Below are 13,525 nucleotides of genomic sequence, written 5' to 3'. Positions count from 1 at the left end.
ATCGAAATAGCATCAACTACTGGGGCAGGGGTTATGAACGGAAAATGCTGAACTCTGTATCAAATCCAAAAGGTTGTCAAGCACCTAATCAAAAAAAGTTGTTGTTCCTTGTGCTCTCACTCAGGGGACCGTGTAGGCAGCCATAGACAGAGTTAACAGTGTGGGCAAGGTGGCAAATTTAAAACAGCAGGTGCCCAGAAGCTGCTTGCAGACTAAATGGAGGGTTCTGCAAAGTGGTCTCCTCATTGTAGAAGAGAATGCATCTTGGGCAGTAAATACAGCTTACCAAATTGATAGTAGTACAAGTAAATCACTTTAACCTGGAAGCAATGTTTGGGGCTCTGGATGGTGGAAGTGGAGGGTGCCGAAAGAGGATAAAAAACATTAAAAAAAATTTAGAGCACCCAATTCATTTTTCCAATTAAGGGGCAATGTGCATTCAATCCACCTAGCCTGCACATCTTTGGGTTGTGGGGGCGAAACCCACGCAAACACGGGGAGAATGTGCAAACTCCACATAAACAGTGACCCATAGCCGGGATCGAACCTGGGACCTTGGCACCGAGAGACTGCAGGGATAACCCACTGCGCCACCATGCTGCCCGAAAGAGGATAAACATGTTGCACCACCTGCATTTAGAAGGCACTGCATGAAGGGGAGGTTGTTGGGTTTTTAAAAAAATATTTTATATTTTATTCAGGCATTTTCATGAAGCAAACCAGAGCAGAAGCATACAACATAATTAACCAACACCTATTCTTCCTCCACCCCCCCTCCCCTCTCCATCCTGCCTTCACCATTTTAACCTCATGACACACACACCACCCATTTTGCTGACTCCTCAATCCTCCTTAAAAACAGTAAGAAGTCTTAAAAGGCCAGGTTAAAGTCTAACAGGTTTGTTTTGAATCACAAGCTTTCGGAGCACAGCTCCTTCCTCAGGTGAAGGAACTGTGCTCCGAAAGCTAGTGATTCGAAACAAACCTGTTAGACTTTAACCTGGTGTTGTAAGACTTCTTACTGTGCTCACCCCAGTCCAACGCCGGCATCTCCACATCTAGGCTCCTTAAAGAAGTCAATGACCGGTTTCCACCTCAAAGCAAACCCATCAACCAACCCTCTCAGGTCGAACTTGACCGTCTCCAACCTCAGGAATTATGCCAGGTCACTCACCCACACATCCACGGTTGCAGCTCAGAATCCCTCCATCCAAGAAAGATCCATCTCTGGCTATCAAGGAGGCAAACACCTAGAAATCGGCCTCTCTCACCCAGTGGACTCCCAGGTCATCCAACGCCCTGAATATCGCTGCCTCTGGATTCGGGGTCATCTTCATACCCCAGCACCTCAGACATTACATCCGCGAACCACTGCAGCTTCGGACATGCCCAAAACATGTGGACGTGATTCAGTCCTCCCCAAGCACCGCCCCACCAATCCTCTACTCTCTCAACAAACCTCCTCATCCGCACAGCTGTCTTGTGCCCTGTAAATTATTTTAAACTGAATGAGGCTTAGCTTCACACACGACGAGGACGCATTCACCATCTGCAGGGCCTCAGCCCAAGACCTGGCCTCCACTTCCCAGAGCGCCCTCCCACTTGCACTTTAAAACCCCCACCGGGGCCCCACCTAATTCATCAGCTCCTTGTAGACCTCTGGCTCCTTCCCCTCCCCTATCTCCTCCTTTGACAGCACCTGGTCCTGCAACCCCAAGGGCGGTAAACCAGGAAAAGGCAGCACCTCTCTCCACAAAATCCAAAACCTGCAGGTCCCTGAAATTATTCCCCCTCGGCAGCACATACTCTTCCTCCAGGCCCTCAAACTGATCCCTACAAACAGGTCGCTGAATCTCTCAATCCCTGCCTGCCGCCACCCCGAAAACTCGTACCCAGCACTAACCCCCCCACCCAGTGCAAGCCCATGGTTGTCACAAATTGGTGCCCACACCGAGGCATCCTCCAGTCCCAAATGCTGCTTCCACTGCCCCACACTCTCAAAGTCGACACCATCACTGGGCTTATGGAGTACCTGGCCGGCGAGATCAGCAGAGGCACCATTAACAATGCCATCAAGCTCATTCCCCTAGAAATACCCCCCTCCATCTGTCCCCATGCCGACCTCTCCCCCACTACCCATTTCCTAACCATGGCGATGTTCAGCACTAGTAGCAGCAGTTAATTATATTTGGCAACGCCAGACTCCCTCCTCGCCCCCGCTCCAAAAAAAAAAGCCCTCTTGACCCGTGGGGTCTTCCCTGCTTAAACAGACCCAAAGATCAGTGCATAAACCTTTTTAAAGAACGACTTCGGGACAGAGATCGGGAGGTTCTGAAATACAAACAGGTTCTCAACAGCACTGTCATCTTTACCGTCTGCACCTATCCCGCCAGTGACAGTGGCCGCACATCCCACCTCTTAGGCACCCCTTCATCTGCCCCACCAGCCGAGTCAAATTCAACTGTGCCCAACCCCAAGTCACTTGAATGCCCAGGTATCTAAAACCCGCCCCCAATACCTTAAACGGCAGCCCCCCTCTCCTGCCCTGTGGTCCCAACTGGGAACACCTCACTCCTTCCCATGTTCAACTTGTACCCAAGGAACTGGCCAAAGTCCTCCAAAATCCCCATAATGCCCCCAATGGGTCCGGTATAACAACAGGTCATTCATGCACAGTGAAACCCTGTGCTCAACCCGCCCCCCCCCCCCCCCCCCCCCCCCCCCTCTGCACAATACATCGACGCTCCAAGTGCCATTGCCAGTGGCTTATTGCCAAGGCAAAGAGCAACAGGGAGAGCGGGCACCCCTCATCACCTGATGCAGCCTGAAATATCCCCAAATCACCTGGTTCATCTGCACACTTGTGACCACTGCCTTGTACAGCGACCTGATCCAGTCCACAAACCCCTGCCCAAACCCAAACCGGTCCATCACCTCCCACAGATATTCCCTCTCCACCTGGTTAAAAGCCTTCTCCGCGTCCAACGCCACTACCACCTCCAACTCCTAGCCCTCCGGAGGAATCATAATTGCATTGAGCAGCCTCCTTGCATTCACCAACAGCTGTCTCCCTTTCATGCTTGGTCCTCGCCCATCAACCCAGGGTCGCAGTCCTCAATTTGTGAAGCCACATCTTCGCCAGCAACTTTGTCTATATTCAATAGCGACATTGGGCGGTATGACCCACACTGCCCTGAATCAGTGTCCTTTTTCAATATTAGAGAGACGGATGCCTGTCATAGTGTAGGGGGGGGGGGGGGGTCATCTCCCCCCCTCTCCCTAGCCTCGTTGTATGCCCTCACCAACAGTGGCCCCAGGTCCCCCCCAAACTTTTTAGGAAACTCCACTGGGAACTCATCTGGACCCGGGGTCTTCCCCTTCTGCATCGCCCCCATACTCTCCATCACCTCCCTCAATCCGATCAGGGACCCCAATCCCTGCACCAACTCCTCGTCCGCCCTGGGAAACTCCAATCCGTCCAGAAACAGCTGCATACCCCACCCCGCTGGCCGAGGGCTACAACTCCTATAATCTCCTGTAAAAAGCCTCAAATGCCCCATCACCCTCACTGGGTCGCCAACACCACCCTTCCCATCTCATCCTTTACCCTGCCAATCTCCCTCGCCGCCTCTTGCTTTCTCAACTGGTGAACCAGCATCCTGCTTGTCTTCTCACCATACTCATACGGCCCCTCTGGCTTAAATAGCTGCCCCACCAACCTCCCCATGGTCAAACTCCATCTAGAACCTCTGCCTCTCCATCAACCCTGCCTCTGGGTCTACCCCCAGAATTTCATCTGCATACCTTGCTATCTCTGCCCGTTCCGCTTTCTCCCTATGCGCCCGAATTGAGAAACTCCTCCGAACCTCCGTCTTGAGTGCCTCCCACAGAGTGGTGGCCGTGACCTCCCCTGTGTTGCTCAGACATTGTTAGTTATGACTGAGGAATGGACCAGGGTGTTGCAGAGAGAACGGTCCCTTGGAATACCGAAAGGGGCGCAGATGTTTGCCGGTGGCATTACTTACGGTGGTTGGTTAGTTCAATACGGAGGCTGGAAAATGAGGGCAAAGGGAATGTTATTGTTGTTCTGGGATGAGGGGAAATGAATAGATATGATCAAGGGCCCCGTCACCCAAGGTGGAGGAGAATCCGCACCTGGAAAAAAAGACATTGGAATTCTGGTATGAAAAAGAGCAGAATAGATGGGATGATGGGGAAACTAGGAGAATGAAATGGAGTCCTTACAAGAAGGAAGATAACTGTGGGAGTCAGTGAGCCAAGCGGAAATATTGGCTGAAACAGCCCAGAAATGGAGACAGATGTTGAGGCAGAGAAGGAAGAGTCAGGTGGACCATGTGAAAGTGAGAAAAGGGTGAAAGCTTATGGCAAAGTGGCTGAAATGTTTCACTTACAAGGCAAGAGCAGAAAATGGACCAGTAGAATCAATATATGGGAAAGAGAGAGCGGACCAGTAGGACAGAAACAAAACATCTCACGAAAAAACAGGCAATGTTCGAATCATATGGGTTTCTAGATCAATACAGTTTCATTTGGAGGAAGTTAGAGACGACAAAAGGAAAAATACGATTATCGGGGTGGAATGGTCAATTTCATTTTTTGTATGGATGGGTACGGTGGTGAGGATCTGGAAGACGGCGGTTCAGAGAGGGTGGTAGTCAGGGGCTTGGCTCTTCTGAATCTGATGTATTACAAATGGGCGGTGAATGACGAGAAAGTGCGGGGCTAAGGTATGGAGCCAGAAGCGTTGTGGGTGCAGATGGAGGCTGGCTCTTGTGCGCGTAGGGGGTGGGTCGGGCTTTGGGGGCTGGCAACTGCGCTGCTGCAGTTTGCCCCAGGGAAATACTCAGGTAGTCTGTGGTAGTAGCGTTGTTGAATTTTGCCAGCATTTTAAGTTAGGGATGGGTTCGAAACAGATGCCGATTCGAGATCATGTGTTTGAGCTGGTGAGACTGGATGCTAGGTTTCAGCAACTGGGGGAGTGGGGGGTGAGGGGGTATGATAGAAACGAAGGACTTGACTTCCAGTTGCGGCTATGCCTGGGTAGGTCGCACGGTCGGCAGCTCCCGCAGTGAACGGACTTTTGGGCCCTTTTAAGGAGCTCCAGTGGCACTTTGACGACGATTCCCGGTGTGGGAAGGAAACAGTGAGGGTCCCCCAGCTCTGTATAGAGTGGACCAGGAGTGGGGCGGTCAAAAAAGCGGCTTCGGAGAAGAGAGAGGAGAACGGGTGTGAAAAAGCAAGATGGCGGCGGCAAGGGATCAGGCAGCGTGGGCCCAGTGGTCACGGGAGCAGCAGGAGTTTCTCAGAAGCTGCTTTGCTGAGTTAATGGCGGAGATGTTGGCCCCTATGAAGGCGTCAATTGAAAAGTTGGTGGAGACCCAGAAGATGCAGGGTACGGCGATCAAGGAGGTGCAGCAGAAGGCCTCTGATAAGGAGGATGAGAATCTGGGCCTAGCGGTTAGAGTGGAGGCGCATGAGGCGCTGCACAAAACATGGCAGGAGAAGCTGCAGAATAGGTCAAGGAGGCAGAACCTGCGGATTCTGGGACTCCCTGAAGGTGTTGAGGGGTCAGATGCTGGTGCGTATGTGACCACGATACTGGGAACGCTGATGGGCACGGGGGCTTTCCCGCGGCCCCTGGGGCTGGATGGGGCGCACAGAGTCCTGGCAAGGAGGGCGAGGGCGAATGAGCCACCGAGAGCTATGGTGGTAAAATTCCACCGTTTCAGCGACAAGGTGTGTGTCCTGCGATGGGTGAAGGAGGAGCGGAGCAGCAGGTGGGAGAATACCAAGATCCATATTTATCAGGACTGGAATGCAGAGCTGGCCAAGAAGCGTGCGGGATTCAACCGGGCCAAGGCGGTCCTCCACGGAAAGGGGGTGAAGTTCGGGCTGTCACAACCGGCGAGGCTGTGGGTTACATATCAGGACCGGCACCACTATTTCGACACGCCGGATGAAGCGTGGACTTTCATCAAGAATGAGAAGCTGGACTCGAGTTAATGGACTGCAGTAATGTGGTGGAGGATGATGGTGGCCGGGGGGGGGGGGATGTTATGTTGGGGTTTTCCCCATGTTTTCTTGCGTTTTTGTGACCCCTTTGTCCTGGGCCCTGGAAGCTTTGGGCGGGGTCGCAGTTGGGAAGAGCTGCATCACAGGAGGTCAGGTCGGCCCAGACAGAGAGCGCGGTTTACCCGCAAAACAGTGGGGGTGGCACCTGAAGCTGGGGGTTTGAGTGTACGGTACTTTGTTTTGCTTTTCTTTCTCTGTTCACACCGGGTGTGGGGGGGGGGGGGGGGGGAGAAGAGACGACGACTCTCTCTACCCCACTTAGGTTGGGGGGGGGGGGGGGGGGGGGGGGTTGAAGATTTGTAAGGTGAACCCACAGGGGTATTGGAGTTGGAGGCGGGAGCAGCCGGGGTTAGCATGAGTCAGCTGACTTACGGGAACGCAATGGGGGAGGTAGGGGGGGTAAGCGGATGCTGCTGCGCTGGCTGAGGGAGAATCGATGTTAACGGGGAGAGTCGGAACGGGGGGGCCTCCGCCTGGGGGGCTGGAGGGTGCGGGAGGCGCAGGCACGTGGCGGAATAAGGGGGTCGATATGTTATGGCGAGGGGCAGGTTGCAGCGGGCCCAGGTGGTGCTAGTGAATGTGAATGCTCCGAACTGGGACGACGCAGGGTTCATGAAGCGGCTGTCGAGTAGGATTCCGGATCTGGAGTCATGCAGTTTGGTAATGCGGGGCAGGCGGAACACTTCAACACTGTCCTGGACCCGGCACTGGATCGGTCTAGGTCGGGATCGGGTAAGAGGCCGGCAGCGGCCCAGGTCCCGAGGGTGTTCATGGACCAGATGGGGGGGACTGGATCCGTGGAGATTTGCCAGGCCAAGGGTGTTTTCCTTCTTCTCCCTTGTGCACAAGACGTATTCGCGGATTGATTTTTTTCGTGGTAAGTAGGGCACTAATCCAGAGAGTGGAGGGGGTGGAGTATTTGGCCATTGCGATCTCGGTCCATGCCGCGCACTAGGTGGAGGAGAGAGGCCAACGCCCGGTGTGAAGAATGGACGTGGGACTACTGGCAGACGAGGAGGTCTGTGGGCGGGTTTGGAGGTGTATCCAAAGCTATGTGAAGACCAATGACAATGGGGAGGTTTCGGTGAGTGTGGTCTGGGAGGCGCTGAAGGCAGTTGTCAGAGGGGAGCTAATTTTGGTCAGGGGCCAGAGAGAGAAGAGGGATAGGATGGAGGGGGGGATACTTAGGGTGGACAGGAGGTATGCGGAATCCCCCGAGGAGGGTGAGGAGCTGGATGAGGGCATGCGGGCTGACGCCCTGGGCAGGGTTAATTCCTCCTCATCTTGGGGCAGGCTTAGCCTGATTCAGTTTAAGGTGGTGCACCGGGCGCATATGACAGAGGCGAGAACGAGCAAGTTCTTTGGGGCGGAGGACGGGTGAGGTGTTCAGGGAGCCCAGCAAATCATGTCCATATGTTCTGGGCATGCCCAGCACTTACAGGATTTTGGAAAGGCTTCGCAAAGACTATATCCAAGGTCTTGGACACTCAGATAAAACCGAGCTGGGGTATAGCATTATTTGGGGTATCCGAGGATCTGGGAGTGCAGGAGTCGAAAGAGGCCGGAGTTCTGGCCTTTGCCTCCTTGGTAGCCCGAAGAAGACTCTTGTTAATGTGGAGGGACGCGAAGCCCCCAAGCGTAGAGGTTTGGGTCAGAGATATGGCGGGATTTCTCGAGTTAGAGAGAATAAAGTTTGCCTTGCGAGGGTCCTTGCAGGGGTTCTCTGGGCGGTGGCAACCGTTCCTTGACGTTCTCGCGGAACGTTAGGTAGTGATCAGCAGCAAACCGGGGGGGGGGTTGCCGGTGATGGGGTGGGGTCATCGTGGGGATTTATAGGCAGATTTTAGAGGAAGATATGGTGTTGCTGGAAGGCCAAGTGGAAGGAGGAGATGGGGGTGGCATTGGAGGGGGGGTTTGTGGTGTGAGGGGTTGCGTTTGCCTCATCTGCGAGGTTTGAGTGAACACAGTTAAACATGGTGCACAGGGCAGCACGGTGGCCTAGTGGTTAGCACAACGGCCTTACGGCGCGGAGGTCCCAGGTTCGATCCCGGCTCTGGGTCACTGTCCGTGTGGAGTTTGCACATTCTCCCCGTGTCTGCGTGGGTTTCGCCCCCACAACCCAAAAATGTGCAGAATAGGTGGATTGGCCATGCTAAATTGCCCCCTAATTGGAAAAAATAATTGGGTACTCTAAATTTAAAAAAAACAAAAAACATGGTGCACAGGGTGCACCTGACGTGGTAGAGAATGAGCCGGTGGTTTGAGGGGGTGGAGGACACTTGCGAGCGGTGTGGGAGAGGTCTGGCCAACTATGTACATCAGTTCTGGTCTTGCCCGAAGTTGAAGAAATTGTATAAAATATAAAAAAACTAAATAAAAATATTTTGAAAACAAAATGAACAGCGAAAAACCTGAAATGTCCTTTCAACAAGAGGAGCCAAGTGTACCCCAAGACCTGTCAGCCACATTTCAGTTAATACATGCTGCAGGTCACATAACTGCCTCGACCATTCATGTTGTACTTCAGTCCTGGCCAATTGGAACGGTTTAAATAAAGGTTAGTCAACAATGGAGCAGCTGATCTTATGCCGCATTTGCTCAAGCAGTCAGAATTTGTCTTTATTTAAAACTCAAGTGCAGTGTCATTTATGTGAAGTCTGAAGATTCTGTACAGTTATTAATTAATATGGGTTTTAGCACGTTTTCAATGTGTGTGCATGATGTCCCAGGAGAATAGGAACAGGAGGCAGCATTCAGCCCCTTGAACCGGTCCCATCATTCAATTAGCTCATGACATCAGCTCCATTCTCTTCCCCCCCCCCCCCTTCCCCCCCCAATCCCCATCATCTTGATTACCCAACAAAAATCATGGGCGCGTGATTCTCCACTCCCCACACCGGGTGGGAGAATCGCGGGAGGGCCGGGCGACTCACGACATGCCGCCCTAGCACCCCACCCGCGATTCTCCCACCCCCTGCTCGGAGAATCGCTGCTCGCCGTTTTTCACGCAACCGGCGATTTGCCGGCCCAGATGGGCTGAGCGGCCTGTCGTTCCCGACCTGTTCACGCTGGCGGCAACCACACCTGGTCGCTGCCGTCGTGAACATGGCTCCAAAGGCTCGTTGTGGCTTGTGGGGGGCGCAGAGGTGAGTGAGCACCACGGCCGTGCTCGGGAGGGGACTGGCCCGCGATCAGTGCCCACCGATCGTCGGGCTGGCGTCTCCAAGAGACGCACTCTTTCCCCTCCGCCGCCCCGCAAAATCAAGCCGCCACATCTTGCAGGGCAGCGGAGGGGAAGACGGCAACCACGCATGTGCGGGTTGGAGCTGGCCAACCTATGCATGCGCGGCTGACGTCACTTAGGCGCCGCCGTTGCGTCATTCTCGGCGTGCCACCTTGACGCAAGCGTCAAGGCCCGGCGGCCGAGATTTATGGAGCGCCGCTCCTAGCCCCCTGGGGGGTGAATAGGGTGCGAGGAGCGGCCTCCGAGAAACTCAGCCGAGTTCACGACGGCCTTCCTGATGCCGTGCGGGAGCGGAGAATTCCGCCCCATCAATTTCAGTTCTGAAATTTGAAATAACCTAGCCTCAACAGTTCTGAGGAAGCGTGACCCAAATTTGCACTCTTTTGGGTTTTCCTTCGGAATGGTCCAGTTCTAATTTTAAACATCCTGTGCCCTTTTCCTGGATTCCCCATTTCCTCTGTTCTAATTGCTGTATAAAAAAACCACATTAGACAACTCCGTAATCTTCAATTCTGAAAAGTAATTCAGACCGGTGTGTGTAGTGTCATGAAAACATAAACCCCCCCACCCTTCCCATTCAATTGGTTTGTATTCTAGCCCTCTTTAAATAATGGCCAACATTCCATTACCCTTTATTTGTTTTCCCCACTTGAATTGGACTCAATGCAGCAAGAACCAGAACTGACAGTCAAGCCAAAATCTCTACTTTGATCCAATGGACAAGTAATACCTTCACAATGCTCCTCAGATCTTGGACATAGGTCCGCTCAGTCTCTAGGATTTCTTGCACAACCCGATCCACATAAAGCAGCTTTGGGCTTGCAGATGCTGCTCCTGGTGACGTTGCACGATTTTTGTGGGAGCCTCTGGAGTCGACCCTCTCAATTCCACTGACTCCAGGCCTCTTCTTGCCAACCTCTCCGGAATGTGTACAAACTGGCATACTCCTTGCACACTCGTCCGTACTGGGCAAGTGCCCAGTTGGAATCAACTCCAGCCGGATGGCCCCAGCCTCCTTTTCCTGGCCGGCGAGGCCCAAGTGGCTGTTGGAGACCAGGGTCATACCGCTGCTTAAGGAGCAGTGGCTGTCCCGAGAGGAAGCAGAGGACGATGTAGAACTGTAGCTTACTGGGCGATCACGGTCAGATGAATCCATGCTCCTCATTCCACCATACCGTCTATTATCTCTGTGCAGGAAGCCAACAGAAGCAGTCACGGTTGCTCTTTGGGAGACAGTCTCTCGAACAGGTGGTAAGACATCTGGAAGCACATGATACTCATCTGTAAAAGGTAAAACAAACAAAATAAAACATTGCAGTTTGGGGAGTAACTGGATAATTCAACTCGAATTGGTCAGACATATTTTTAAAGACCAATTTTGTACATTTGTTCCTAAAAGTTTCAAACGAGTACTTAGAGTCACAAATAGATTGGCCAGTACTTGATTGATTCAAGTCTATACACAATTCCAATACAACTAGGAGTATGTGGTCAGAGCAACTCTTCAGATTATTGGCAAAAGGCCAAAGGGGAGAAGAAGGTATCTTAAAACAAAAGAGGTTGCGATTTGTAATGCATTCCCCGAAAGAATGATGGAAGTAGATTCAATCATAAAAGGGAAATGGATATGTATTTGAAAAGGTTAGGAAGGCTATGGGAAAAGAGCAGGGAGGAGGACTAATTGGATAATTTCCATAAATTCATAAGATATAGGAGAATTAGGCTATTTGGCCCATCGCGTCTGCTCTGCCATTTGAGATAGCACAGGCATGATGCTGAAAGATTTTACAATTCTCCACTTGGGATCAGCCCTGCAGCGTTCTCTATATCTGTTCGAGTACAATGGAGTTTCTCTGTGGTATGGGGACAGTCAGGGTGAAACAATGTCAGCAAGTACTCTGGGGACATTGGTTTTTAATATATTGCAACATTTAATTTAAAAAAGTATTTCTTCCACTCTCAAAAGTGTTTGACTCTACAATGGAGTACAGTTACCCCCTCAGTACTTTATTGTTCTCAGTAAAGTCAATTGATACTCAGTTCCCATTGTTCACGTCAGTGGTCAACACTGGCAGTCTTTGAACTGCAGCAGGCCTCATGGCCATGAATTTTGGTCAAGGGATAAAAGATACCTCATATTAGTGAGTTTTTTTTCCACGTTTCAGCCCAGAGAGCAAGTGCCAGCAGTTTATTCAACGGTCAAGGTCCTCGCAAGCCAATCCAGAATCCTGCCAGCTTGCAGCAGTAGTCATTGGATACGATCAGGAAATATGGGCAATCTCCCCTTCCACCAGCAGCACCACCCCCTCCCAATGAGCCCAGTATTGAGGCCAATTTATCGGCCACAGCCAACTAACAACACACCACAGAATGAACTGGACTGCACAGTTCAGATACTCACTGGATAAGCTTGGAGCCATCACTTGTACGGTTCAGAGGGATTATAAAGCCGTATTTTGGAAGGAAGACAATACTGCTCAGCCACCCATGATTAGCCAAATGTCACCTAGAATGATGCATTCCTCAGACAAGTGACATAATGTTACAATATAGGAATGGGCCCCTCAGCCCAACAGATTCAGGCTGGTGTTTATGCTCCACACACATCCTCTCTCGCCCTACTTTATTTCACCCCATCAACATATCTTTCTATTCCATTCACCCTCATCAGTTCATCAAGCTTGCGTTTAAGTGCATCAATTCATAGAATCCCTGCAATGCAGGAGCCCATTCAGCCCATCAAGTCTGCACCGACCCTGTAAGAGCACCCTATCTAGGCTCACTCGCCCATCTATCCCCGTATCGACATAACCCCATGTAACGGTAAAGGACGATTTAGAATGGCCAATCCACCTAACCTGCACCATCAGCTTCTGAAGAGGAACTGGAGATGATCATAAATACTAGTCTTGTCCTCTTCCAGAGAGACATACGCTTGCTGACAAAAAACAACATCTCTTTCCAAGCAGGATTCAATGTGCTGCTAAAAGGGTGTAAAAATCTTGCTAACTGAAAGGCCACCCAAATAAGTTGGACTTCTAGTATAACCAAGGTGAGGAGTGCATGTGCTCGCAAGAGCTTTAGCAACTGACTATCTGAAGATGGAGTGCATTTATTAGTATCCATGTTCCAGATTTGGCTGTAGTAACATTCATTTGGATTTGAAAACAAGGAACCTTGGGCTTTATTCTTTTAGTAAATACCTGCATTTTCAGATTTTATAAACATAGAACATACAATGCAGAAGGAGGCCATTCGGCCCATCGAGTCTGCACCGACCCACAAGCCCTCACTTCCACCCATCCCCGTAACCCAATAACCCCTCCTAACCTTTTTGGACACTTAAGGGCAATTTAGCATGGCCAATCCACCTAACATGTTCCTGGCCCCTACCAAAATCACTACACTTGTGCCTTTTATATTACCTCAAGATAAATTTCACTACACCCCCACTTTCAGGTTTGACACAATCCTATTGATCACTCTTCCCAGCTCCCAAATTTAATCTGTGCTTGGTGTTTGTCTCAATCCGACTCCAATTCACTTTTGTTTCTTCTTGTTTTCATCAACTTTCCTGTCTTGTCAATCATGTCCTATTTCAGAGACTTCAGCATAAAATCCCAGCAGACTCTTGAATGCATCACTGATGGGAGTGCTACACTTGTCAGAGATGGCATCTTTCAGGTGAGATGTTCTGTGAAGAGGACAATTCAATTCTCCCCAATGTCTAGATATATCCCTCAACTAACACTAAAACAGACGAAGCAGCATTTTTGGAGAGAAAATGCACGCAAAACTAATGACCTGGTCATCGTACCCTGCTGTGTGCAAATGGACAACTGTGCGCCCGATAGTATAACAGCGACTATGCTTCAAAAGTAGTTCATTGACTTTGGCTTCTGCAAAGGAGCTATAAATGTAATTCAAAGGAGCCATAAATTCAATTCATTGTCAGCAAGAGGAGCAAGGTCAGTGAGCGAAGACTTTATCCCGAGTGAGACAAGAGGCCGAGTGAGGATAGTTGGGGGTTTGGTTCAAAGTGAGAAATTGGTGCATCAGGGCAAAGGGTTCATAAGAGTTCAGATATCAGTGCAGAATTAGGCCATTTAGCCCATCGGGTCTGCTCCACCATTTCAATCATGGCTGATATGCCGTAACCCCTGATCTTCATGTTAATCAAGAAATTTG

The 13,525-nt window shown here is 51.0% G+C and overlaps 1 protein-coding gene across 9 annotated transcripts in view; it reads right to left on the bottom strand.

Moving 5' to 3' along the window:
• LOC119970531 (pleckstrin homology domain-containing family G member 1) overlaps positions 1-13,525 on the bottom strand; it is a 285,870-nt gene that overhangs the window by 85,211 nt on the left and 187,134 nt on the right. For all 9 annotated transcript variants that reach the window (XM_038805311.1, XM_038805331.1, XM_038805319.1 and 6 more), the window contains one exon: positions 10,068-10,618. In XM_038805311.1, coding sequence (XP_038661239.1) covers positions 10,068-10,618 — 551 coding nt within the window. The remainder of the gene's footprint in view (positions 1-10,067; positions 10,619-13,525) is intronic.

The sequence above is a fragment of the Scyliorhinus canicula genome, chromosome 1 (assembly GCF_902713615.1).
Source record: "Scyliorhinus canicula chromosome 1, sScyCan1.1, whole genome shotgun sequence".
Classification (NCBI taxonomy): domain Eukaryota; kingdom Metazoa; phylum Chordata; class Chondrichthyes; order Carcharhiniformes; family Scyliorhinidae; genus Scyliorhinus; species Scyliorhinus canicula.
This window is presented reverse-complemented; position numbering and strand designations above follow the sequence as displayed.